The 26,620-nt window shown below is 37.0% G+C and overlaps 1 protein-coding gene and 2 long non-coding RNA genes across 6 annotated transcripts in view; 1 reads left to right on the forward strand and 2 right to left on the reverse strand.

Moving 5' to 3' along the window:
• LOC133555282 (uncharacterized) lies at positions 1 to 21,635 on the forward strand. 2 transcript variants are annotated; one of them, XR_009807309.1, is made up of 3 exons: positions 1 to 192; positions 924 to 1,011; positions 20,236 to 21,635. It is a non-coding gene; the product is annotated as an uncharacterized LOC133555282 (long non-coding RNA). The 2 variants fall into 2 exon arrangements; XR_009807310.1 differs by lacking the exon at positions 20,236 to 21,635 and adding an exon at positions 9,254 to 9,458.
• Positions 3,388 to 9,727, reverse strand: LOC133555281 (uncharacterized). The gene is made up of 2 exons (XR_009807308.1): positions 4,234 to 9,727; positions 3,388 to 4,142 (listed from the first exon to the last, which is right to left on the reverse strand). It is a non-coding gene; the product is annotated as an uncharacterized LOC133555281 (long non-coding RNA).
• The window catches only part of zgc:171775 (STKc_p38 domain-containing protein), a 25,704-nt gene continuing 9,664 nt past the window's right edge, over positions 10,581 to 26,620 (reverse strand). For 2 of the 3 annotated variants that reach the window (XM_061904917.1, XM_061904918.1), the window contains 10 exons: positions 25,860 to 25,918; positions 25,628 to 25,739; positions 23,799 to 23,828; positions 23,407 to 23,454; positions 20,414 to 20,528; positions 20,261 to 20,332; positions 18,431 to 18,510; positions 17,305 to 17,383; positions 14,531 to 14,704; positions 10,581 to 11,131 (listed from right to left, as the gene is read on the reverse strand). In XM_061904917.1, coding sequence (XP_061760901.1) covers positions 11,070 to 11,131; positions 14,531 to 14,704; positions 17,305 to 17,383; positions 18,431 to 18,510; positions 20,261 to 20,332; positions 20,414 to 20,528; positions 23,407 to 23,454; positions 23,799 to 23,828; positions 25,628 to 25,739; positions 25,860 to 25,918 — 831 coding nt within the window. In that variant the 3' untranslated portion in view covers positions 10,581 to 11,069. Of the gene's footprint in view, positions 11,132 to 14,530; positions 14,705 to 17,304; positions 17,384 to 18,430; positions 18,511 to 20,260; positions 20,529 to 23,406; positions 23,455 to 23,798; positions 23,829 to 25,627; positions 25,740 to 25,859; positions 25,919 to 26,620 lie in introns of all 3 variants that reach the window. The other variant, XM_061904916.1, reaches the window with a different exon arrangement.

The following is a 26,620-nucleotide window of genomic DNA, read 5'->3' on the forward strand; positions in this document are numbered from 1 at the left end:
CATAAACACCGGTAGTGGGCTTCTTCCAGGAAGCGCGAGAGGGACGTTTTAAAGCATCAAAACTCGGTTTTGGTTTAACTATTAACTAAGCTTTTTTAACTGAAATGTAATCATGTCGAACTGCAGGAGCCAACTACTGAAGCCGTGGGTCGTCGTGCGAGAGTGTTTAAGTGGGATTTATCTGCGGAATTGGTGAGTTGCATCTGTGTAGCTTAGCCGCTACATTGGGTTTGAATGGAGCTGTTAGCATCTACTTCTATGTCTGTTTCGCTGAATATAGTCAACTGAATGAAACGTTAGCACTGTCAACAATTGTCTGATTTGTTCCTGGGTCGTGTTAATTGTTTGATGGTTGTCAATGCTATGCATCCAATGCATTTTATGATGCAGTCCAGGGAACTATCAATCAATCAATCAATGTTTATTTATATAGCCCCAAATCACAAATGTCTCAAAGGACTGCACAAATCATTACGACTACAACATCCTCGGAAGAACCCACAAAAGGGCAAGGAAAACTCACACCCAGTGGGCAGGGAGAATTCACATCCAGTGGGACGCCAGTGACAATGCTGACTATGAGAAACCTTGGAGAGGACCTCAGATGTGGGCAACCCCCCCCCCCCCCCCCCCTCTAGGGGACCGAAAGCAATGGATGTCGAGCGGGTCTAACATGATACTGTGAAACTACTCTCTGCTATGAACCTTATTTGTGGATGCAATGATTACATTTTGATAATATTAGAGAATTAATATTTTGATATAACAATTATATTATTTATTCTAATTGGATTCATTAATTATTTATTGTACAATATTAAGAAATATACTTGCTATTTGAATACATTTAGTATTATTTAGTATCTGAATGTATTTTGTGTGTGCGCCCTGGAAAATTGACCGGTCCTGCCCTTGTTGTACAGGACATGTTGGATGGCGAGCTAGAGCCTGAAGCTTTATGCCTGGAACCGAACCAACCGAACTGAATCCACGCAACCGAGCCCCGGGCAGGTAGGAGGCTCCTCAGCAGCCACTCTGTTTTTCCCTTTTGTTTTCATAACGCAACATGTTCATTTCTGTCCTCCTGAACCTTCACATTCACCCCGTTACCTTCACTAAAACCCCTCTGGACAAAGCCACCACAAGGTGGACTTTGGAAGGTCGTTTAATGAACTGTCGTGTTGCGCTTATACCGTCTTTGGTAAAACCAAGGATTGAATCAAGTACTGTATCACATTGTAAATATTTATGTTGAAAATGTGAATGGCCATTCGTATTTACATGTCTGTGTTTTATTTTCCTATAATTCTTTAATATAATTTGAGACCATTTGAACTTAAAACCTGTGTTCAGTCTTCATTACTCTCCATTCCTAGAGCTGAATTTACTTTCTTCTGATCTAGCCCAGTTATATAATTCACTGTTTACTTAGTACTTGTACAGTGCTTTACTTAAGTAACATACAGGCTACACCAGTCCATAGTGGATCTAACATAATAGTGAGAGTCCAGTCCATAGTGGATCTAACATAATAGTGAGAGTCCAGTCCATAGTGGATCTAACATAATAGTGAGAGTCCAGTCCATAGTGGATCGAACATAATAGTGTGAGAGTCCAGTCCATAGTGGATCCAACATAATAGTGTGAGAGTCCAGTCCATAGTGGCTGTAACATAATAGTAAGAGTCCAGTCCATAGTGGCTGTAACATAATAGTAAGAGTCCAGTCCATAGTGGATCTAACATAATAGTGTGAGAGTCCAGTCCATAGTGGATCTAACATAATAGTGTGAGAGTCCAGTCCATAGTGGATCTAACATAATAGTGAGAGTCCAGTCCATAGTGGATCTAACATAATAGTGAGAGTCCAGTCCATAGTGGATCTAACATAATAGTGAGAGTCCAGTCCATAGTGGATCTAACATAATAGTGAGAGTCCAGTCCATAGTGGATCTAACATAATGGTGAGAGTCCAGTCCATAGTGGATCTAACATAATAGTGAGAGTCCAGTCCATAGTGGATCGAACATAATAGTGTGAGAGTCCAGTCCATAGTGGATCTAACATAATAGTGTTAGAGTCCAGTCCATAGTGGATCTAACATATTGTGAGAGTCCAGTCCATAGTGGCTGTAACATAATAGTAAGAGTCCAGTCCATAGTGGCTGTAACATAATAGTAAGAGTCCAGTCCATAGTGGATCTAACATAATAGTGTGAGAGTCCAGTCCATAGTGGATCTAACATAATAGTGTGAGAGTCCAGTCCATAGTGGATCTAACATAATAGTGAGAGTCCAGTCCATAGTGGATCTAACATAATAGTGAGAGTCCAGTCCATAGTGGATCTAACATAATAGTGAGAGTCCAGTCCATAGTGGATCTAACATAATAGTGAGAGTCCAGTCCATAGTGGATCTAACATAATAGTGTGAGACTCCAGTCCATAGTGGATCTAACATAATAGTGAGAGTCCAGTCCATAGTGGATCTAACATAATATTGTGAGACTCCAGTCCATAGTGGATCCGACATAATAGTAAGAGTCCAGTCCATAGTGGATCTGACATAATAGTAAGAGTCCAGTCCACAGTGGATTAGCACGTGTTTTAATACGCGCTAATCTTTAGCACGGTGGAACAGGGGTTTCGTATATGTGCCTCACAATCAACCAATCAATCAAGCCCTACATCACAAGTGTCTCAAAGTGCTGCACAAGCCACAACGACATCCTCTGTTCAGATCCCACATAAGGGCAAGGAAAAACTCAACCCAATGGGACTGAGAAACCTTGGAGAGGACACCCCCCCCCCCCCCCCTCCCCATTTACAGTGCATCCAAAAAAATATTAATTCGGATTTTATGTGACAACCTTTATCCATCCATATTTCCTACCGCTTGTCCCTTCTGGGGTGGCAGGGGGTGCTGGAGCCTATCTCAGCTGCATTCGGGCGGTACGCGGCGTACACCCTGGACAGGTCTCCACCTCATCACAGGTTTTTATTTTTGCAGATATATTTAAAATAAAACAAATAAAAGAATCAAATGTCAAGTTAAAGTACCAATGATTGTCACACACACACACAAGGTATGGTGAATTTTTTTCCTCTGCATTTGACCCATCCCCTTGTTCACCCCCTGGGAGGTGAGGGGAGCAGTGAGCAGCAGCGGTGGCTGCGCCCGGGAATCATTTTTGGTGATTTCAATCAAATAAATCAATCAATGTTTATTTATATAGCCCTAAATCACGAGTGTCTCAAAGGGCTGCACAAGCCACAATGACATCCAGGGCTCAGATCCCACATCAGGGCAAGGAAAAACTCAACTCAGTGAGATGACAATGAGAAACCTTGGAAAGGACTGCAGATGTGAATAGACGACAAAGACAAGATATTTAATGTTTGAACTGAGAAACTTGTTTAATTATTTTTTTGAAATAATCATTAACTTACAATTTAATGGCAGCAACACATTGCAAAAAAGTTGTCACAGGGGCCTTTTTACCACTGTGTTACATGGCCTTTCCTTTTAACAACACTCTGTAAACGTTTGGGAACTGAAGAGACACATTTCTGAAGCTTTTTAGGTGGAATTATTTCCCATTCTTGCTTGATGTACAGCTTAAGTTGTTCAACAGTCCAGGGTCTCCGTTGTGGTATCTTAGGCTTCATAATGCGTCACACAAATAAGCAGGGGCGTCCATGATAACTTGACTACTCTTCAGTACATCAAGCTTACTTTCTATAAAAATGTTCTTTGAGAAGATTACAGTTCCTATGTTTTATTGCATCTGATCAGTCTTTAGTGAAAGTGACTCATGGTGGATTTTTCTGCTTCAAGTCAATCACAACAAAGGTGTATGAAACATGGTAAAAAGAAATCCCCGCGGATTAATTTTGGGCTTCCAGATTTGACAGGCAAAGTCCTGTTTGAAGCTCTGTCACTCAGCACTGCAGTGACCGGGTCCTTGGAGGTGAAAGAAGTGCATTTTAACAGTTTCTCTGGCAGAGAGCGTGACCAAAAACAATAAAAGGAGTGGAAGATGCCTCCATGTTGCATTAGACTGTCAAATCCCTACAGTACAGATGTCAAATAAAGAGTGCTGCCATGGAGACGACTTTGGCTCCAAATCTAGTTTGGGGACACACCTATTTAGAAAATAAGATTAGTTAAGTTTAGACTTTATTTGAAGGGACAATGCACAGAAAGATTAAGCTCAAAGACAGATATGTTCTGTACCAGATTATAGCTAAATAGCTGATTTCCATCTGCAATCCCTGGCTACCTAAATTAAAGGGATACAAAAATCATGCAATAAAATTATGACAATAAAATCAAAGCATAGCACATAAATTAAGAAAAGTCATAAAATGCCCTTTCATTGACACATACTTAATATACATAATATACGTCTGTCATCATTTGTAGAAACAACCATGATTTTAACAGACACACTTCACAATTTACAACAAAACTGCTGTCATGGATAAATATAATAAACATTAAGTTGAGCTGTCAATCATAGTGGCCTCCTTAGTGACCGTGTGAGCAACTTTGATTGCTCCAAAGCCACTTTTTAACTTCGATTGTAAATGAAGAGTTATCTGTTAGACTTTTCAAGTTTGTTGTGAGGTCCTTTATGGCTTTATATGAAAAGGCTGATTGTGCAAAAGAGGTTTTACATCTGGGCACGCTACATTGCCCCCTGGTGGAGACTCGTGTGTTTCTAGTTGTCACAGCAGATGTAAATTTAGTGTTATGATCCGCTGCCCGGATCATACCATATTCTAGTTTGTTCCGTTTTTGTATCATATTCTGTTAGTGTTTGACTTCCTTAGTTCCTGTTTGTTCTGTCACCATGGTTGCTTATTATTTTTCACCTGCCACGGTTTCCAGACGCACACCTGTTTTTGCTAATCACCGTCCTCATTTAAGCCTGCCTTTTATGTTCATTCATTCTCGCTTCCTAGTTTGTGTTTCGCAACATTAACGACTCTGATTCCCATGTTTTCACTTGCTAGCTTTCGCGCTATGCCTTTGTTTTCCTCTAGCTCCCATGCTAGTAGTTTGTTTTGCCTTTTGTGCCTAGTGCAAGTTTTTGTGTTTCTTAGTCTGTTTTATTTTTTAATAAATCTTTATTTCTTACTTCTACGCTATGTCCATTGCCCGACTGCATCCTTGAAAGAATGAACCCGCATCACCCGCCAAGCGTTACATTTAGATGTTTTAGGGATGACCCCAAAGGGAATAAGCGGTAGAAAATGGATGGAAGTATGAGTTTGTTTTTTTCTCCAGGTCAAAAGGGACAAGCAGTAGACAATTCTGAATATTCCGCCTTTACGAGACAATAATGCTCATTTTTGATTGAAACTACCATTTGTTTTGTTGTGTAAATATTTGGAGAACATTTTTGTTGAACATTTTTAGCAAGATTTTTGTCGGAAATCTTTGACAAGAACATTTTGAGAGAACATTTTGGGGAAAAATGTTTTGAGAACGGTCACATGCGGGGGTTGGGTTGAGGATAGTTCTCCCGGAATTAAGAACGGACAGCGTGAAGTAGGACATAATTTATTAATCATAAATCAAACACGTACCAAAAAGACAGAACAAACAAAAGAAAAACGTGCCGATCACACAGGAATCAAGAACAGGAATCCGAATCAGAATACACTGAAGTTGGTAGTTGCATACCGCACACAATGTGGCGAGCAACGTGAATAAATAGTTCTCTGATTGGTGCTCGACAGCAGGTGAACATGCAGAGCACTAATCAGAGGCAGGTGAAAGCAATTATCATCCATGGTAACCAAAACTAACACCCAAAGTGCACAGAACAGGAACTAAGGGAGTCCAAAACTAACAGAACATAACTAAACAAAACATGATCCGGACTACGGATCATGACTGACAACTTTGGTGGAAAATTTTGGGTAAAAATGTTGTTGAAAGTCTTTGAACATGTTTTTAATTTAAGATATCATGTAAATTCAATTACGTCTTCCCAGACATAAAACTTTGGCAACATTTTTGGGTAAAATTGTTTGGTAAAAGTCTTATCGCGTGGATATATTTGGAGAAACTCTATGCCACACAATGTATTCCAGTTACCGTTTAAACCAGGGGTCACCAACACGGTGCCCGCTGGCACCAGGTCGCCCGTAAGGACCAGATGAGTCGCCCTCTGGCCTGTTCTAAAAATAGCTCAAATAGCAGCACTTACCAGTGAGCTGCCTCTATTTTTTAAATTGTATTTATTTACTAGCAAGCTGGTCTCGCTTTGCTCGACATTTTTAATTCTAAGAGAGACAAAACTCAAATAGAATTTTAAAATCCAAGAAAATATTTTAAAGACTTGGTCTTTACTTGTTTAAATAAATTCATTACATTTTTACTTTGCTTCTTATAACTTTCAGACAATTTTAGAGAAAAATTACAACCTTAAAAATGATTTAGGGATTTTTAAACATATATACCTTTTTTACCTTTTAAATTCCTTCCTATTCTTTCCTGACATTTTAAAGGCCTACTGAAAGCCACTACTAGCGACCACGCAGTCTGATAGTTTATATATCAATGATGAAATATTAACATTGCAACACATGACAATACGCCTTTTTAGTTCACTAAATTGCATTTTTAAATTTCCCGCGAAGTGCCCTGTTGAAAACGTCGCGGACTGTTAGGAAATATTAGCGCTGCGCACACACGCAGCCAAAAGTCGTTTGCTTTAAAGGGGAACATTATCACAATTTCAGAAGGGTTAAACAAAATAAAAATCAGTTCCCAGTGGCTTGTTTTATTTTTCTAATTTTTTTTCACAATTTTACACCTCCCGGAATATCCCTAAAAAAAGCTTTAAAGTTCTTGATTTTCGCTATTTGCGATGTGACTGTCCATTTCCCTGTGACGTCACACAGTGCTGCCAATACAAACAACATGGCGGTTACCACAGCAAGATATAGCGACATTAGCTCGGATTCAGACTCGGATTTCAGCGGCTTAAGCGATTCAACAGATTACGCATGTATTGAAACAGATGGTCGGAGTATGGAGGCAGATAGCGAAAACAAAATTAAAGAAGAAATTGAAGCTATTGAGCGAATAGCTATTGACGCTATTCGACCATAGCGTGGGTGTACCTAATGAAGTGACCCATAGCATGGCTGCCTTATTAGCATCGCCGGTAAAATGTGCGGACCAAACGATCAGGACTTTCGCATCTTGTGACACTGGAGCAACTTAAATCCGTCGATTGGTAAGTGTTTGTTTCGCATTAAATGTGGGTATCTAGTTTCAAATGTACAAACAGCTAGCGTAAATAGCATGTTAGCATCAATTAGCGTAGCATGTTAGCATCGATTAGCTGGCAGTCATGCCATGACCAAATATGTCTGATTGGCACATAAGTCAACAACATCAACAAAACTCACCTTTGTGATTTTGTTGACTTAATGGTTGCAAATGCATCTGCAGGTTATCCATACATCTCTGTGCCATGTCTGTCTTAGCATCGCCGGTCAAATGTGGAGACACTCTGGCACATTCAATGGGGGTCTGGCGGCAGATTTCTTGCCAGTGGTGCAACTTGAATCCCTCCCTGTTAGTGTTGTTACACCCTCCGACAACACACCCACGAGGCATGATGTCTCCAAGGTTCCAAAAAATGGTCAAAAAAACGGAAAATAACAGAGCTGAGACTCAGTGTTTGTAATGTGTAGAAAATGAAAATGGTGGGTGTGTTACCTCGGTGACGTCACGTTCTGACGTCATCGCTAAAAGAGCGATAAACAGAAAGGCGTTTAATTTGCCAAAATTCGCCCATTTAGAGTTCAGAAATCGGTTAAAAAAATACATGGTCTTTTTTCTGCAACATCAAGGTATATATTGACGCTTACATAGGTCTGCTGATGATGTTCCCCTTTAACGGCATGATTATACAGTATTTTGGAGATCTGTGTTGCTGAATCTTTTGCAATTTGTTCAATTAATATTGGAGAAGTCAAAGTAGAACGATGGAGTTGGGAAGCTTTAGCCTTTAGTCACACAAACACACAGTGATTTCTTGTTTAAAATTCCCGGAGGGGAAACTTTACTATGGATCAGAGCTGTCAAGCGAACATGGATCCTGACCGAATGTCAACCAGCAGGTTTCGGTGAGAAAATTGTGTTAAAGTGTCAGTTCTTCCCGGAGATCAGCTGAGCTTGTGCCGTCCATAGCTGCCGTCGACTCCTCTGAGACATTGGCGTCAACACACCCATGGAGAAATCCTTCTGACTATCAGGTACTATTAAACTCACTAAAACACTAGCAACACAATAGAAAGATAAGGGATTTCCCAGAATTATCCTAGTAAATGTGTCTAAAAACATATGAATCTGTCCCAATGCAATCACGTTTTTTTTTTTTTTTTTTTTCTAGTCCGTCGTATCAATATCCTCAAACACAAATCTTTCATCCTCGCTCAAATTAATGGGGAAATTGGTCCAAATAGCACTTTTTGTTGGAGGCTCCCATTAAAAACAATGTGACTATGTGAGGAGCCATCAAACATGTGACATCATTGTCTGCGACTTCCGGTACAGGCAAGCCTTTTTTATTAGTGACCAAAAGTTGCAAACTTTATCGTGGATGTTCTCTACTAAATCCTTTCAGCAAAAATATGGCAATATGGGGAAATGATGAAGTATGACACATAGAATGGAGCTGCTATCCCCGTTTAAATAAAAACATCTCATTTCAGTAGGTCTTTAAATCAATGTTCAAGTATTTTTTTTTTATTGTAAAGAATAAATACATTTTAATTTAATTCTTCATTTATATTCTGTTTTTTCGACGAAGAATATTTGTGAAATATTTCTTCAAACTTATTATGATTAAAATTCCCCAAATTTATTCTGCCAAATCTAGAAAATCTGTAGAATCAAATTTCAATTTTATTTCAAAGTGGATTTTAACCTATTTAAAACATGTCATCGAAATTCTAAAATGAATCTTAATCAGGAAAAATTACTAACGTTGTAGTTGTGTATTGTTTTCCTGTCTTCTCCGTATTGCTTTTGTGTTATTTTTCCTCCATCCATTAGTTCCAACTCGGCACACCTGCGACTACTCACTGCTCGGCTCTATTTAAGTTCACTACAGTTCATGACTCCTGTGCTTTCCATGCCCGCATGCTCAACTTGCATCCAACCAACTCGGTACCTTCCTTCTCCTTTCTTATCACCATTCCTTACATCTGGTGTTTTTGTTCCCTAGTTCCCCAGTAAGCGAGAGAAGTTTTTGTTGAACCTGTTGCTGACCATCGAGAGTCCTCCTTCAGTTTAGTCCCCTTCCATGGTGTGCGCTCTTGCCCCATTGCCTTGAGTTATCCTTTTGAACTTATTAAAGACAATCTTCTTTTGTGATTCAACTCCGCCTCCCGTCTCTGCGTCTTGGGATCCAATCTCAAGACACAACAGTTGTTGCGTAAATTCTTTTTTTTTTTTTTCAAAAAGATTCGTATTAGCTAGTTGTTTTCTTCATTTTTTTTTGGTTGAATTTTGAATTTTAAAGAGTCGAAATCAAAGATAAACTATGTTTCAAATTTTTATTTTTTCGTGTTTTCTCCTCTTTTAAACCGTTCAATTACGTGTTTTTTCATTTATTCTCTACAAAAAACCTTCCGTAAAAGGAAAAAAAATGTAGCGCGGAATGACAGACAGAAATACCCATTTTTTTTGTGTATGTGTATGTGTGTGTATATATATATATATATATATATATATATACACACACAAAAAACCCTTCCGTAAAAGGAAAAAAAATGTACGACGGAATGACAGACAGAAATACCCTTTTTTTTTTGTGTGTGTGTATATATATATATATATATATATATATATATATATACATACACACACAAAAGGTAAAAGGAAAAAAAATGTACGACGGAATGACAGACAGAAATACCCTTTTGTGTGTGTATGTATATATATATATATATATATATATATACACACACACACAAAAAAAAAAGGGTATTTCTGTCTGTCATTCCGTCGTACATTTTTTTTCCTTTTAGGGAAGGTTTTTTGTAGAGAATAAATGATGAAAAAAAACATTTAATTGAACGGTGTGTGTGTGTGTGTATATATATATATATATATATATATATATATATATATATGTATATGTATGTATGTATGTGTGTGTGTGTGTGTGTGTATGTATGTGTGTGTGTGTGTGTGTATTAAAGGTAAATTGAGCAAATTGGCTATTTCTGGCAATTTATTTAAGTGTGTATCACACTGGTAGCCCTTGGCATTAATCAGTACCCAAGAAGTAGCTCTTGGTTTCAAAAAGGTTGCTGACCCCTGCTGTAAACTAATAACTTACTCATTTCAATGGTTTTGTCATGACTTGTTTTATACATGGATATTTGACGTAATGCTTCCCTCTTGTGGTCAAAAGCAGAACTTCATTTGATATTATATATTATTCTCTCGGCACATTTACTCTGTTTGAATGATATCACATGTCACATTAAATAAACAAATTTAAATACATCAAATATGCATGCGTTATCAAAAAAAACAACTCATAATGTGGATGAACATGCAACATCGTACTTAATCGTATTTAATATCATAATTACATTATCCTTATCACACCAAAAAGGTCAAAACCAGATTTTACTATAGTCTTTACATGCTTTTAATGCAACACGGTGACATAATCACATTTTACATACTGCATTATAATTTCTTCAAAAATATACAGTATTAAGTATTTAGAAAAGGTCACACAATTCTGACAGTTGCTCCCATTTTTAATTTCTTAATATTGGAAAAAAAAAGTGTAAATATTGCCATAATATATGTGATGTACATAAACACCTTTTTAATATCAGATTACGTCAAAAACAGTGACAGCATTTGCAATGAGAAACTGTGTGTTTACGTCTGCATCTCCGCTGGTAACAAGTGGTGGTAACATTCATTCAGAGGTGTCTACATGGCAATAATGGAGGGAGTGATACCTCCTGTCTTTTTAATACGTCACCTTCACAGTAGAAGTGCATTGTTGCATCATCTTATATGGCTGTCCTGCTGGGGTCGTCAGGGTCAAAGGTCATGATCTCCATATGGATGAGACCTGGGGGGAAAAAATTAAAGCTTTTTTTAAAAAAGGTCAGGAGTATGACAGCCGCGCCTCGGTTTTTGAGTTATCTGTTCCAGTAGGTTGGACGAGAACTGAAAAAAAAACAAACGAATTTCCCTGCGATGAGGGGCGACTTGTCCAGGTTGTACCTCGCTTTCCGCCCGATTGTAGCTGAGATAGGCGCCAGCGCCCCCCGTGACCCCGAAAGGGAATAAGCGGTAGAAAAATGGATGGATGGATGGAGTCATGTAAAGGCAGTTCATTTATTTCAGACACAAAAACTGTGGAAAATATTTTTGGATATTTTTTTTGGGGTGAAAACTTTTAGAGAAAATATTTGGCATGATTTTGACACAAAAAACTGGAAAATATCTTGGTTAAAAAAATGTCTGGCAAAAATGTTTTGAGAAAATCTTTGACATTAATTCCATCCATCCATTTCTACCGCTTATTCCCTTTTTGGGTCGCGGGGGGCGCTGGCGCCTATCTCAGCTACAATCGGGCGGAAGGCGGCTTACACCCTGGACAAGTCACCACCTCATCGCAGTTGACATTAATTTTTTGTTGAAATTCTTTGGCAATTATTTTTGTCCAAAATCTTTAAAAATATTTTTTGAGAAAATTCTTGTCGAAAATTTTTGGAGAATATTTTGAGAGAAAATCTTTGGGGGAAAATGTTTTGAGAACTTTGGTAGAAAAATTTCTGGCAAAAATGTTTTGAGAAAATCTTTGACATAATTTTTTTGTTTAAATTATTCTGCAATATGTGTTGTCCAAAATCGTTTAAAATATTTTTTGCGAAAATTCGAGGCAAAAATTTTTGGACAACATTTTGAGAGAAAATCTTTGGGGAGAAAATTCTTTGAGAACTAGACAACTTTGGTGAAAATTTTTGGGTAAAAATGTTGTTGAAAATCTTTGGTGAAAATATTTTTACCTTTTAAAAAATCATGTAAATCTAATTAGGTCTTCCCAGACATAAAAACTTTGGCAACATTTTTGGGTAAAATTGTTTGGTAAAAGTATTTTCGCTTGGATATATTTGAATAAACTTTTTGTTAAAAATTTTCAGCTAGATTTTTTTGTAGGAAATCTTTGATAAAAATATTTTTCCTTAATAAATAGCCTAAACCGAATTACTTAACTTAATTCCAGACACAAAAACTGTGGAAAATATATTTGTAAAAAAATTTCAGGAAAAAAAATTTTGAGAAAAATATTTGGCATGATTTTGTTGGTGCAATTCTTTGGCAAGATTTTTTTGTCCAAAATATTTCAAAACATTTTTATAGAAAATGCTTGGCGAAAATCTTTGGAGAACATTTTGAGACAAAATCTTTGGGGAAACATTTTTTGAGAAATGCTTTGGGTGACAACTTTGGTGACCAATTTTAGGCAAAAATGTTCTTGAAAATCTTTGGTGAAAATATTTTCACCTTAAGAAATCATGTAAATACAATTGCTTCTTCCCAGACACAAAAAGCATTTTTTGGTAAACTTTTTTGGTAGAAGCCTTTTTGCGTGGAAATATTTGGGAAAAAAAATGTGTTGAACATTTTCAGCAACTTTTTTGTTCCCTTAATAAATTGTATAAACCGAATTACTGAACTTTATGTTTGTAAAAATGTTCTGGCAAAACTTTTTGGACAAAATCTTTGACATTACTTTTTTGTTGAAATTCTTTGGTGAGATTTTTTGTCCAAAATCTTTTTGCGAAAATCTTCAGCAAGATTTGTAATGAAAATATTGGGTAAACATTTTTGGAAAACATTTTTAGAAAAAAATCTTGGCGAAAATCTTTGGAGAAAATTTTGAGAGGAAATTTTTGGGGGAAATTATTTTCTGAGAAATGTTTTGGGTGACATAATTGGTGAAAATTTTTAGGTAACAATTTTGTTGAAAATCTTCGGTGAAAATATTTTTTACCTTACCTCATGTAAATCCATTTACGTCCATTTACGTCTTCCCAGACATAAAAACTTTGGCAACATTTCTGGTGAAATTGTTTGGTAAAGTTGTTGGCCAAAATTTTGAGTGAAAATATTTAAATATATATATATATAATTTTTTTTTTTTTTAATTTGTCGTAAATCTTTGACAAAAGTAGTTTTCCCTCATTAAATTGTGAAAATCGAATTACTGACAAATTTATTTGAAGGAAAATTTGGGGGGTGGCAAAAAATTAGGAGAAATGTTTTGGGTGACATTTTTCTGAAAAATTTGAGGGAAAATTTAAAAACATTTTATTGAAAATTCTTGCATAAAATATTTGGGGAAATATTTAAGAGAAAATCTTTGGGGGAAAATGTTTTGATGAATATTTTGGGTGACATATTTGGTAAAAGGGAAAACCTTTTTTGTCGAAAATCTTTGAAAGTATTTTTAACCTACGAAATTATGTAAATCCAATTAAGTCTTCCAAGAGACACAATTTTGGCAACGTTTTTGGTGAAATTGTTTGGAAAAGTCTTTGGCAAAAATTTTGGGTGCAAATATTTGGAAAAAATGTTATTGAAAATTTTTGGCAAGATTTTTTTGTCGTAAATCTTTGCCAAAAATAATTATCCCCTAATAAATTGTGTAAAGCAAATTACTGAACATCACGCTGGACACAAATACTTAAGCAACACATTTTGGAGAACATTTAAGACTTTGGCAAAATACTTGACAAATATCTTTAGCAGAAATCGTTGGGTGAACATTTTTAGAAAACATTTTTAGGTAAAAATCTTGGCAAAAATCTTTGGGGGGGGGAAATGGAGACATATTTAGGTGACATATTTGGTGAACATTTTTAGGGACATTTTTAAAACATGCACATCCGATGAAGCCTTTCCAGACATGATGGCAACATTTTTTGGTGAAAAATTTTCAAGAAAATTTTTGGACAACATTTTTAAACAAAATGGCGAACAATTGGGTGGCATCTCGGGCGAAAAACTTAGGCGAAAATCTTTTTTGAAGATAATTTCTTTAAATAATGTCATACTAATTATTTCATTCGACACAACAATTTTTGAAAAAAAAATTGGGCGAACTCTTTTAGAGAAGGTTTTATTTCCAAAAATGCGAAATTTTTCAGAATTTTTTATTTTCTTGGGTCAAAAATATTCTTTGAATTATGAGAGAATATCTTAGGTGAACATTTTAGAAACCATTTTTTGGAGAAATTATTGTCTAACATCTTTGGAGAACATTTTTCGAGTAAATCTTTGGGGGGAAATTTTTTTGGGATGACGTATTTTGCAAAGATTTAGTTCGAAAATCTTTTTGGGGAAAATATATTCCGAGACAACTGAATGTTGAGATAAAGTGTGGCGTACAAAAACCGAGGTACCACCGTACAATTAGCAACTGAGTCACATGACCTCGTGTAATGAAGCAGCAACGTACTCTTCCACTCCCCGATGGTGAGCTCCATGCTCTCAAAGGAGTCGTCGTAAAGCAGAGAGCCGGGCTCGCTCTCCGGATCGTGGTATTCAGCCAGGAAGGCGTGCGACAGTCCCTGCTCGGCCGTCAACCTGCTCTCAGGATCCAGCAGCAACATGCCCTCCAACAGCGACACAGCTGCCCACACAAAAAGATGCCAAACAAATCTAAAATCATGGACTATTTTTGTCATTTCCAATGTAATTAATAATGATCTGGGGTACATGAAAAAGTGTTAATGGTCTTTGACCACGTGGTTGTTTATTAACAAACATATTGCAACAACACTGCAGCAACAGAACCAATGTTGTAATCACATTAATGCTTCATAGTGGATCTAACATAATAGTGAGAGTCCAGTCCATAGTGGATCTAACATAATAGTGAGAGTCCAGTCCATAGTGGATCTAACATAATAGTGAGAGTCCAGTCCATAGTGGATCTTACATAATAGTGAGAGTCCAGTCCATAGTGGATCTAGCATAATAGTGAGAGTTCAGTCCATAGTGGATCTAACATAATAGTGTGAGAGTCCAGTCCATAGTGGATCTAACATAATAGTGAGAGTCCAGTCCATAGTGGATCTAACATAATAGTGAGAGTCCAGTCCATAGTGGATCTAACATAATAGTGTGAGAGTCCAGTCCATAGTGGATCTAACATAATAGTGAGAGTCCAGTCCATAGTGGATCTAACATAATAGTGAGAGTCCAGTCCATAGTGGATCTAACATAATAGTGAGAGTCCAGTCCATAGTGGATCTAACATAATAGTGAGAGAGTCCAGTCCATAGTGGATCTAACATAATAGTGTGAGAGTCCAGTCCATAGTGGATCTAACATAATAGTGTGAGAGTCCAGTCCATAGTGGATCTAACATAATAGTGAGAGTCCAGTCCATAGTGGATCTAACATAATAGTGTGAGAGTCCAGTCCATAGTGGATCTAACATAATAGTGTGAGAGTCCAGTCCATAGTGGATCTAACATAATAGCGTGAGAGTCCAGTCCATAGTGGATCTAACATAATAGTGTGAGAGTCCAGTCCATAGTGGATCTAACATAATAGTGTGAGAGTCCAGTCCATAGTGGATCTAACATAATAGTGTGAGAGTCCAGTCCATAGTGGATCTAACATAATAGTGAGAGTCCAGTCCGTAGTGGATCTAACATAATAGTGAGAGTCCAGTCCATAGTGGATCTAACATAATAGTGTGAGTCCAGTCCATAGTGGATCTAACATAATAGTGAGAGTCCAGTCCATAGTGGATCTTACATAATAGTGTGAGAGTCCAGTCCATAGTGGATCTTACATAATAGTGTGAGAGTCCAGTCCATAGTGGATCTAATATTAATAGTGAGAGTCCAGTCCATAGTGGATCTAACATAATATTGAGAGTCCAGTCCATAGTGGATCTAACATAATAGTGTGAGAGTCCAGTCCATAGTGGATCTAACATAATAGGGAAAGTCCAGTCCATAGTGGATCTAACATAATAGTGTGAGAGTCCAGTCCATAGTGGATCCAACATAATAGTGAGAGTCCAGTCCATAGTGGATCTAACATAATAGTGAGAGTCCAGTCCATAGTGGATCTAACATAATAGTGAGAGTCCAGTCCATAGTGGATCTAACATAATAGTGAGAGAGTCCAGTCCATAGTGGATCTAACATAATAGTGTGAGAGTCCAGTTCATAGTGGATCCAACATAATAGTGAGAGTCCAGTCCATAGTGGATCTAACATAATAGTGAGAGTCCAGTCCATAGTGGATCTAACATAATAGTGAGAGTCCAGTCCATAGTGGATCTAACATAATAGTGAGAGAGTCCAGTCCATAGTGGATCTAACATAATAGTGTGAGAGTCCAGTTCATAGTGGATCCAACATAATAGTGAGAGTCCAGTCCATAGTGGATCTAACATAATAGTGAGAGTCCAGTCCATAGTGGATCTAACATAATAGTGAGAGTCCAGTCCATAGTGGATCTAACATAATAGTGAGAGTCCAGTCCATAGTGGATCTAACATTATAGTGAGGGTCCAGTCCATAGTGGATCTAACATAATAGTGAGAGTCCAGTCCATAGTGGATCTAACATTAAAGTGAGAGTCCAGTCCATAGTGGATCTAACATAATAGTGAGAGTCCAGTCCGTAGTGGATCTAACATAATAGTGAGAGAGTCCAGTCCATAGTGGATCTAACATAATAGTGAGAGTCCAGTCCATAGTGGATCTAACATAATAGTGAGAGTCCAGTCCATAGTGGATCTAACATAATAGTGAGAGTCCAGTCCATAGTGGATCTAACATAATAGTGAGAGTCCAGTCCATAGTGGATCTAACATAATAGTGAGAGTCCAGTCCATAGTGGATCTAATATAATAGTGAGAGTCCAGTCCATAGTGGATCTTACATAATAGTGTGAGAGTCCAGTCCATTGTGGATCTAACATAATAGTGAGAGTCCAGTCCATAGTGGATCTAACATAATAGTGAGAGTCCAGTCCATAGTGGATCTAACATAATAGTGTGAGTCCAGTCCATAGTGGATCTAACATAATAGTGAGAGTCCAGTCCATAGTGGATCTAACATATTAGTAAGAGTTCAGTGACAATCAACAAAGTAAATAGTCATGAACATAAAGAACATTCATTGAAATGAGAAGTGTGTCCAAACTTTTGTCCTGTACTGTAAATACAGTATATTGTTAGTTTGCCTTCAAAAGGATCTCAACCCACCTTTGTCTTCCATGGACTCGAACACCTCTTTGAAGTTCTTCTTCTTTTGCGGCGGGAGACCTTGAACATAGGATTGTGCCTGGAGGGAAAAAGATTGAATGTGTTCTTCCAAACAGTGTGCACTAAAGTGGTGTGGATGTGAAGTCAAACAGTGTGCACTAAAGTGGTGTGGATGTGAAGTCAAACAGTGTGCACTAAAGTGGTGTGGATGTGAAGTCAAACAGTGTGCACTAAAGTGGTGTGGATGTGAAGTCAAACAGTGTGCACTAAAGTGGTGTGGATGTGAAGTCAAACAGTGTGCACTAAAGTGGTGTGGATGTGAAGTCAAACAGTGTGCACTAAAGTGGTGTGGATGTGAAGTCAAACAGTGTGCACTAAAGTGGTGTGGATGTGAAGTCAAACAGTGTGCACTAAAGTGGTGTGGATGTGAAGTCAAACAGTGTGCACTAAAGTGGTGTGGATGTGAAGTCAAACAGTGTGCACTAAAGTGGTGTGGATGTGAAGTCAAACAGTGTGTACTAAAGTGGTGTGGATGTGAAGTCAAACAGTGTGCACTAAAGTGGTGTGGATGTGAAGTCAAACAGTGTGTACTAAAGTGGTGTGGATGTGAAGTCAAACAGTGTGTACTAAAGTGGTGTGGATGTGAAGTCAAACAGTGTGTACTAAAGTGGTGTGGATGTGAAGTCAAACAGTGTGCACTAAAGTGGTGTGGATGTGAAGTCAAACAATGTGCACTAAAGTGGTGTGGATGTGAAGTCAAACAGTGTGCACTAAAGTGGTGTGGATGTGAAGTCAAACAATGTGCACTAAAGTGGTGTGGATGTGAAGTCAAACAGTGTGTACTAAAGTGGTGTGGATGTGAAGTCAAACAATGTGCACTAAAGTGGTGTGGATGTGAAGTCAAACAGTGTGTACTAAAGTGGTGTGGATGTGAAGTCAAACAGTGTGCACTAAAGTGGTGTGGATGTGAAGTCAAACAGTGTGCACTAAAGTGGTGTGGATGTGAAGTCAAACAGTGTGCACTAAAGTGGTGTGGATGTGAAGTCAAACAGTGTGTACTAAAGTGGTGTGGATGTGAAGTCAAACAGTGTGCACTAAAGTGGTGTGGATGTGAAGTCAAACCTACATCTTTACTCTGCATCTTTTGCACCAAAGTGGAGTCTGGTGTTCCAGTCAGACGGAGGATCTTTTTCAGTTGATCAATACCTGGGCGGCGTGGTTAAGGAAGGTGCAAGCAATAAAATAAAATAAAATAAAATAAAACCTTTATTGAATATAGAGCAGGATAACACAAATAAAAGAAACTGTATCTACTCAGAAAATATTAGTGAAATTATCAATTCACATCCTGATTTTGATTTATTCCGCTTCTACAAACCCTGTTTCCATATGAGTTGGGAAATTGTGTTAGATGTAAATATAAACAGAATACAATGATTTGCAAATCCTTTTCAAGCCATATTCAGTTGAATATGCTACAAAGACCCCTAAAAAAGGGAATAAGCGGTAGAAAATGGATGGATGGACAACATTTGATGTTCAAACTCATAAACAATTTGTTGGGTGCAAATAATCATTAACTTTAGAATTTGATGCCAGCAACATGTGACAAAGAAGTTGGGAAAGGTGGAAATAAATACTGATAAAGTTGAGGAATGCTCATCAAACACTTATTTGGAACATCCCACAGGTGTGCAGGCTAATTGGGAACAGGTGGGTGCCATGATTGGATATAAAAGCAGCTTCCATGAAATGCTAAGTAATTCACAAACAAGGATGGGGTGAGGGTCACCACTTTGTAAGCAAATTGTCAAACAGTTTTAGAACAACATTTCTCAACGAGCTATTGCAAGGAATTTAGGGATTTTACCATCTAGGGTCCGTAAAATCATCAAAAGGTTCAGAGAATCTGGAGAAATCACTGCACGTAAGCGATGATATCACGGACCTTTGATCCCTCAGGCGGTACTGCATCAAAAAACCGACATCAGTGTGTAAAGGATATCACCACATGGGCTCAGGAACACTTCATAAAACCACTGTCAGTAACTACAGTTGGTCGCTACATCTGTAAGTGCAAGTTAAAACTCTACTATGCAAAGTGAAAGACATTTATCAACAACACCCAGGAATTTTGCCGGTTTGGCTGGGCCCGAGATCATCTAAGATGGACTGATGCAAAGTGGAAAAGTGTTCTGTGGTCTGACGAGTCCACATTTCAAATTATATTTGAAAACTGTGGATATTTATTGATTGTTAAAGGAAAATATGATGTAACACAGTGGTGAACATTCCCTTTCCCAACTATGAAATTCTAAGTTAATTATTATTTGCCAAAAAAAAATAAAGTTTATGAGTTTGAACATGAAATATGTTGTCTTTGTAGCATATTCAACTGAATATGGCTTGAAAAGGATTTGCAAATCATTGTATTCTGTTTATATTTACATCTAACACAATTTCCCAACTCATATGGAAATGGGGTTTGTATACACAAATATATACAAATATACAAATCATATATGTATATGATCAATATTAAAAATGAACGTTTAAAACTCATTTTTTTAAAACTGTCTCACAGCTAACTTGCAGTGCATCCACGTCGGCTGCCAAGAGAGGTTTTTCTGACCTGATATCTGTTTTTAAACAAGGTTTTATTGTTATTTTTACTCCAAATATTACATTGGGAGTATTGAGAATGGATTTCTAATGGAATCATTACCCAAGAATGAGAATGGAGTGGAATAGTGAGTTGTATGGTAAATGGTATCAACATTAGCATATGATGGACATGGATTATATTTCTGAATACGATTGATACATTTTATCGTATTGGTCATCATTTACCAAGCAGACACATCAAGTTCCTGTTCTCTGGTTGTTAGCACAATTTCCCTTTTTGCCATCATGTATGTGATTGACTTTCAGTCTGTGGCGCCATGTTGGAGGATACTGTCGTGTCCAGGAAACAGAACCTGACCGGTGATCATCTCGGCCAGGATGCAGGCGGCAGACCAGACGTCAACTGTGACGCATTTGAAACAAGTCAGAAGGACCAGAAATGTATTATTTTGTTGTTGTTGTTGTTGTTGCATTATTCTGTTACCTGTCTGACTGTAGTGCATCCAGTTCAATATGATCTCCGGGGCGCGGTACCAGCGGGTCACCACGTAACCGGTCATCTCAGTCTCTGTCTGCCGAGCTAGACCAAAGTCCAGGATCTGACAAATTGGCGTATTGTGCAAAATTTGTTAAAACGTTAGCGTTAGCATGCTAGCACCCGGTCAAATAGAACAAAGTACCAAAGTAGTTCTATAATGTTCCTACTAAAGCAGTGATTCTCCACCTGTGCTAGGTATACCACTAGTGGTACATGGGCTCCATCTAGTGGTGCGCCGAAGAATCACTTGATTAAAGTACAGTTGTCAAACTTGCCCCTGACAGTTTGTTTGTGTTTTACTTTTTCCTCTGTGTGTGTTTAGTATTTCCTGTCCTTAGTTCATGTCAGCACTCTTATTTGGGTTCAGCTTCCTGTTTGTCTCCCTGTGTGCTGTTTTCCCCTCAGCTGCGGCTGATTGGCACCTGGCCACACCTGGTGTCAATCAGCCGGCTTCTATTTGAGTCTGTTTTTGTCCTCCAGTCAGTTGCTGGATTATTGTCGTTGCCACATGTCGCTCTTGGGGCGGCATAGCTCGGTTGGTAGAGTGGCCGTGCCAGCAACTTGAGGGTTGCAGGTTCGATTCCTGCTTGTGCAATCCTAGTTACTGCCGTTGTGTCCTTGGGCAAGACACTTTACCCACCTGCTCCCAGTGCCACCCACACTGGTTTGAATGTAACTTAGATATTGGGTGTCACTATGTAAAGCGCTTTGAGTCACTTGAGAAAAGTGCTATATAAATATAATTCACTTCACTTCACTTGTCATTGCTACCTGTCGTGTCGTTTCAATGCAGCGTAGCGGTAAGCTATATTCGTTTGTTTGTAGCTTACTGTCTTTTGTTCCCTGCTTCCGTTTTGTTTTCATTCTACAAGTAACAACTTCTGTTTTCCTGTTCGCTACCCGCTAGTTTCCACGCTAGGCCCCTTTTGTTTTTTACTAGCTTCCATGCTAAGTTCCTTTTTGTTTTCTAGCTCCCATGCTAGCTCTCTTAGTTTGTTATCCGGCTCTTGCGCGCTTTGTGTTAGTACCCTTGAGTTTGTTCTTGTTCCATTATTTTTGATTAAATCATGTTTTCTCACTCCATGCCTGCCTCCTTCTCTGCATCTTGGGGTCCGTCTACAACTAACTCTGACAGAATAATCCAGCAACTGACTGGAGGACAAAAACAGACTTAAATAAAAGTGGGCTGATTGACACCAGGTGTGGCCAGGTGCCAATCAGCTGTATCTGAGGGGAAAACAGCACACGGGGAGACAAACAGGAAGCTGATGCAAAATAAGAGTGCTGACAGGAACTAAGGACAGGAAATACTAAACACACACAAAGGAAAAACTAAAACACATACAAACTGTCAGGGGCAAGCAAGCCTGACAACAGTGTTACCGTTCAAACTGTGCGGAATGTTACAGCGGCCCAAAAATATGAAATATACTTTTTCAATAAAACCTTGTTTTTAATGAATACTTAGGCCTATGGTCACACATGGGACAGGGGTTGTCTTACCATGAATTGATTAAAGTGGACCCCGACTTAAACGAGTAGAAAAACTTAATCGGGAGTTACCATTTAGTGGTTAATTGTACGGACTATGTACTGTACTGTGCAATCTACTAATAAAAGTTGTAATCGATCAAAAAACCGGATGTCGCAAAATCAGCTTTTCACCTGGCGGGTTCTTTCAGGGATGAATAGGGAAGTCCTTCTTTAGCTGCCATCTTGTTTTATCACATTTTACAGCCTTTGCACCCACCAATGTTTAATTTTGTATGCACATTAAAACAACAAAAAAATCCCGACTTTGGAGCAATGTTCACAGACTCTAGTATTTGGCTCTCTATTAGATGTAATGGATTTACGTATTGGGACCATGATTTCAGTCTTAACTTGTGCACTTGTGTACTTTTCCTTGTTTATGTCTCAAAAAGGAAATACAAGAACACACACACACACACACACACACACACACACACACACTCTCTTGTATTTGTTACCTTCTTGAGACCGCAGCGCAAGTCAAAATTTTACAAGAAAAACTGAACATTTGTGCAATATTATGATAAAAGTTGAACTTTTACTCAACAACAATCACAATTTTACAAGAAAAGCTTAACATTTTGACAATTATATGAAAAAGGGTCGTAATTTTGATCAACAAAAGTCACAATAAATGGGAGAACTATCAATTTTTGGTAATGTTTTGAAAATAATCGATATTTTATTTGACAAAATTTTGATAGAAGTCATCATTTTACTCAAAAATTGTCACAGTTTTATAAGAACAACAAACAAATTGGCAATATTGTGATAAAAGTCAGAGTTTTATACAACTAATGTCGCCAGTTTGCATTAAAAAGTAATCATTTTACATAAAAGGAATATTGCAATATTACAGAAACAAAAAAAATATGATAAAATTTTATAAGAAAAAAGTCCACACATTGTGAGAAAAAAGACTGCTTTTAGTTGTTTTTATTTTTTTGTTGTAGTTGGTTTCTAATCTTTATTATTTACTTCAATTTATGACTGTATGTCCCCGTATATACATATTTATTTTAATTAATTTTGGCCAAAGGGGGTGCATTTCAATTTCTTACACACGCATAAGTTGGCCAGCGGCGGAGCACTTCAAATTTTTACACACACTTGTTATTTCATATGTTGAACAGAGGGGGAGCACTTTTAAAAGCGACAGTCAATTTGAAAAATCCCTCCTTTTTAGAGCCATTTTGATAGATTTCACAACAAATGAGACATTCTCTATTTGATGCAATTATTTTCCGTATTGGGATCATGATTTATGTCCTAACTTGTTCACACCTCCTCATATGGAAGCTACTTTTCCTTCTTGATTCCTCAAGAAAGGTAGTAATAAAACACACACACACACTCACGCGTTTATTGTGATGTATTCTATTTAATTCATTGTACGAAAAACATACCTTTAGTTCACAGTTCTCGTTGACAGCGAGGTTACCAGGTTTCAAGTCCTGGAAATCAAACAGCAAATATTAAGAGGCTTGACACAACTTGGAGTAAGATTTTAAAAACCTTTATTAGACAAGTTTTAGGTCTATAAAGTACAAATTAAATGCAATTACGTTTTACAAGTCACTTAACAGACATGCAGCCTGTTTGTTTTATATATATATATGTATATATATATATATATATATATATATATAGATATGTATATATAAAAATATTTTACTTGAGTTTTTGGTTACCATACAAAGTCCTTCTAGTCATGTAAACTGATGAAAGTTAAGTTACATTTAGATAATCTGCAAAAGTGAATGCAAATAAAATGGGTATTATCATAAAAAGTACAAACCCGATGGATGATTCCAGCAGAATGGATGTACTGTAAAAAGGGGAAACTGTAATTAAAAGACATTATATTGAAACCACTTTGAGACACAAGCGAATTATGGAAATATTTGTTTAGATGTATAGTTGTCATTTGCGTCACACAGGAAATAAAATGCATAAATAAAATGTATAAATGCACAATATAGTTAACTGTAACATATATATATATATATATATATATACACACACACATATATATGTATATTAATCAACTACTTTTATGATTAATATTATATAATATTATTTATATATTCATATTACAAAAACGCTTAATAATAGAGCAGATGTTTGACATTAAGTTGGTGAAGCTAATTGCAGTTAGAATACAGTTCTCAGTACTGATACTAAAATATCGATACCACCGATACCAGGTCTTTCTGCTCTGATATCGTTTCTTAAATCAAAATAACAATACTTTTTTTTTCAGTTATTTGGGATCATCTATATTACAAAACATGAATATAGTGTAAAAGAAAAAGTACTTAAACTTTTGAAGTATTTAGTTAATGTAACTGAACTGTGACTTACTTTTTATTCCTATATCAGTTATTATAAAAATGTATTTATTTTATGCTTTTATTATGTTACTTGTTTATTTTGTGACTGTTTGAAACACAGTTTTACTTAAATGATTTCGTCCTCTGTTTTTTATGTTGTATTAGCTTGGCTATATTGCTATTCACGCCACTACCTCAATATACTTGAAATAAATAAACATACATTAATATACACAAATAAATAATGATACATTATATATAATAATAATTAATGATAATAGTTAAATCCTAACAAAATAAATAAATACTATATAATATATATATATATATATATATATATATATATATATATATATATAATCCGTCAGTCTACCCCAGGGCAGCTGTGGCTACTGATGTAGCTTACCACCACAAGGTGTGAATGAATGTTGAGTCCCACTAGTCTGTCAGCGCTTTGAGTGTTTAGAAAAGCGTTGTTGTTGTTTTTTAATAAATAATACATAATAATAATGCATAATTCCCGCCACTACCTCAATATACTTGAAATAAATAAACATATATTAATATATACAAATAAATAAGTATATATTATATATAATAATTAATGATAATAATTACATCCTAATAAAATAAATAAATACTATATAATAAATAATACATAATAATAATGCATAATTCCCGCCACTACCTCAATATAATTGAAATTAAATAAACATATATTAATATATACAAATAAATAATAATAATAAATTATATATAATAAATAATGATAATAATTAAATCCTAATACAATCAATACTATATAATAAATAAATACTATATAATAAATAATAAATTATGTATAATAATGATAATAAAATCCTAATGTAATAAATACTATATGATAGAGAAATACAATAAATAAATAAATACTATTTAATAAATAACACACAATAATACATAAATAAGATAAATAAAATAAATATAGAGCTGAATTCCATATCCTATGTTATCATTTGAAATCTACAACTTAATGCATTTTTGCAGACTCATTAGGTTGATTTTCACAAAGTCTGTGTATCAGATCGCTATCACCGAAACCAGCCTGAAGTCTACTCAGTGTTGGATCATAAAATAATCAGTGGTGTCACACTTTGCTTGTTCCCAGCTTGCAGTGTGAGTCAAAGCATGTGGACAGAAGTCAGCACCCTGTCATAAGTCTTATAGTAGCCTGTTATGCTTCCATATGCTGGCTACCGCTAATAAAAATGCTGCTAATACACGTGAAATATAGCGTGCGGTGGTAAGCACTTACTTTCAGTCCTCTGAGAAGCTGGTAGAACAGATAAGTGATGATGCGCTGGCTCAATCGCCGCTTCTTCATGATGTGGCCCAGATCCTGGGCTACGAAGGGCATCACCATGTAACTGGTGCAGCGGGACAAGAAACATCAACAAACTTGCTGATAAAAGCAGGAAGTTCTCATACACACCTGCAGGACGTCCTTGCACACCTTTTTAAAATGCAAGCTGCGACAACTCACTTACAATGTTTGGAATTTCTCCACGGAGGAATCAGGTGTGAAGACGTCAAGGAGGCAGATCACCTTTGGAGGAGCACAGACATCCTGATTAGACTTCACACCATCAATCAATCAATCAATCAATGTTTATTTATATAGCCCCAAATCACAAATGTCTCAAAGGACTGCACAAATCATTACGACTACAACATCCTCGGAAGAACCCACAAAAGGGCAAGGAAAACTCACACCCAGTGGGCAGGGAGAATTCACATCCAGTGGGACGCCAGTGACAATGCTGACTATGAGAAACCTTGGAGAGGACCTCAGATGTGGGCAACCCTCCCCCCCTTCTAGGGGACCGAAAGCAATGGATGTGGAGCGGGTCTAACATGATACTGTGAAAGTTCAATCCATAGTGGCTCCAACACAGTCGCCAGAGTTCAGTTCAAAGCGGATCCAAGACAGCAGCGAGAGTCCCGTCCACAGGAAACCATCTCAAGCGGGGTGTCAAACTCAAATACAGAGTGGGCCAAAATTCTAAACTGAACAAAGCCGCGGGCCAAAGTTGAACAACTTAACACTTTAATAGGGACCCAAACAAGTTTTGCATTGAATATTGAACAAGCAAGGCTTATATAACTTTATAGTGACATGCAAAATAGAGTTTTGTTGGTAGCGGGGGTGTATGTTGTAGCGTCCCGGAAGAGTTGGTACTACAAAGGGTTCTGGGTATTTGTTCTATTGTGTTTATGTTGTGTTACGGTGCGGATGTTCTCCCGAAAT

This window comes from Nerophis ophidion, linkage group LG06 (genome assembly GCF_033978795.1).
Source record: "Nerophis ophidion isolate RoL-2023_Sa linkage group LG06, RoL_Noph_v1.0, whole genome shotgun sequence".
NCBI lineage: Eukaryota > Metazoa > Chordata > Actinopteri > Syngnathiformes > Syngnathidae > Nerophis > Nerophis ophidion.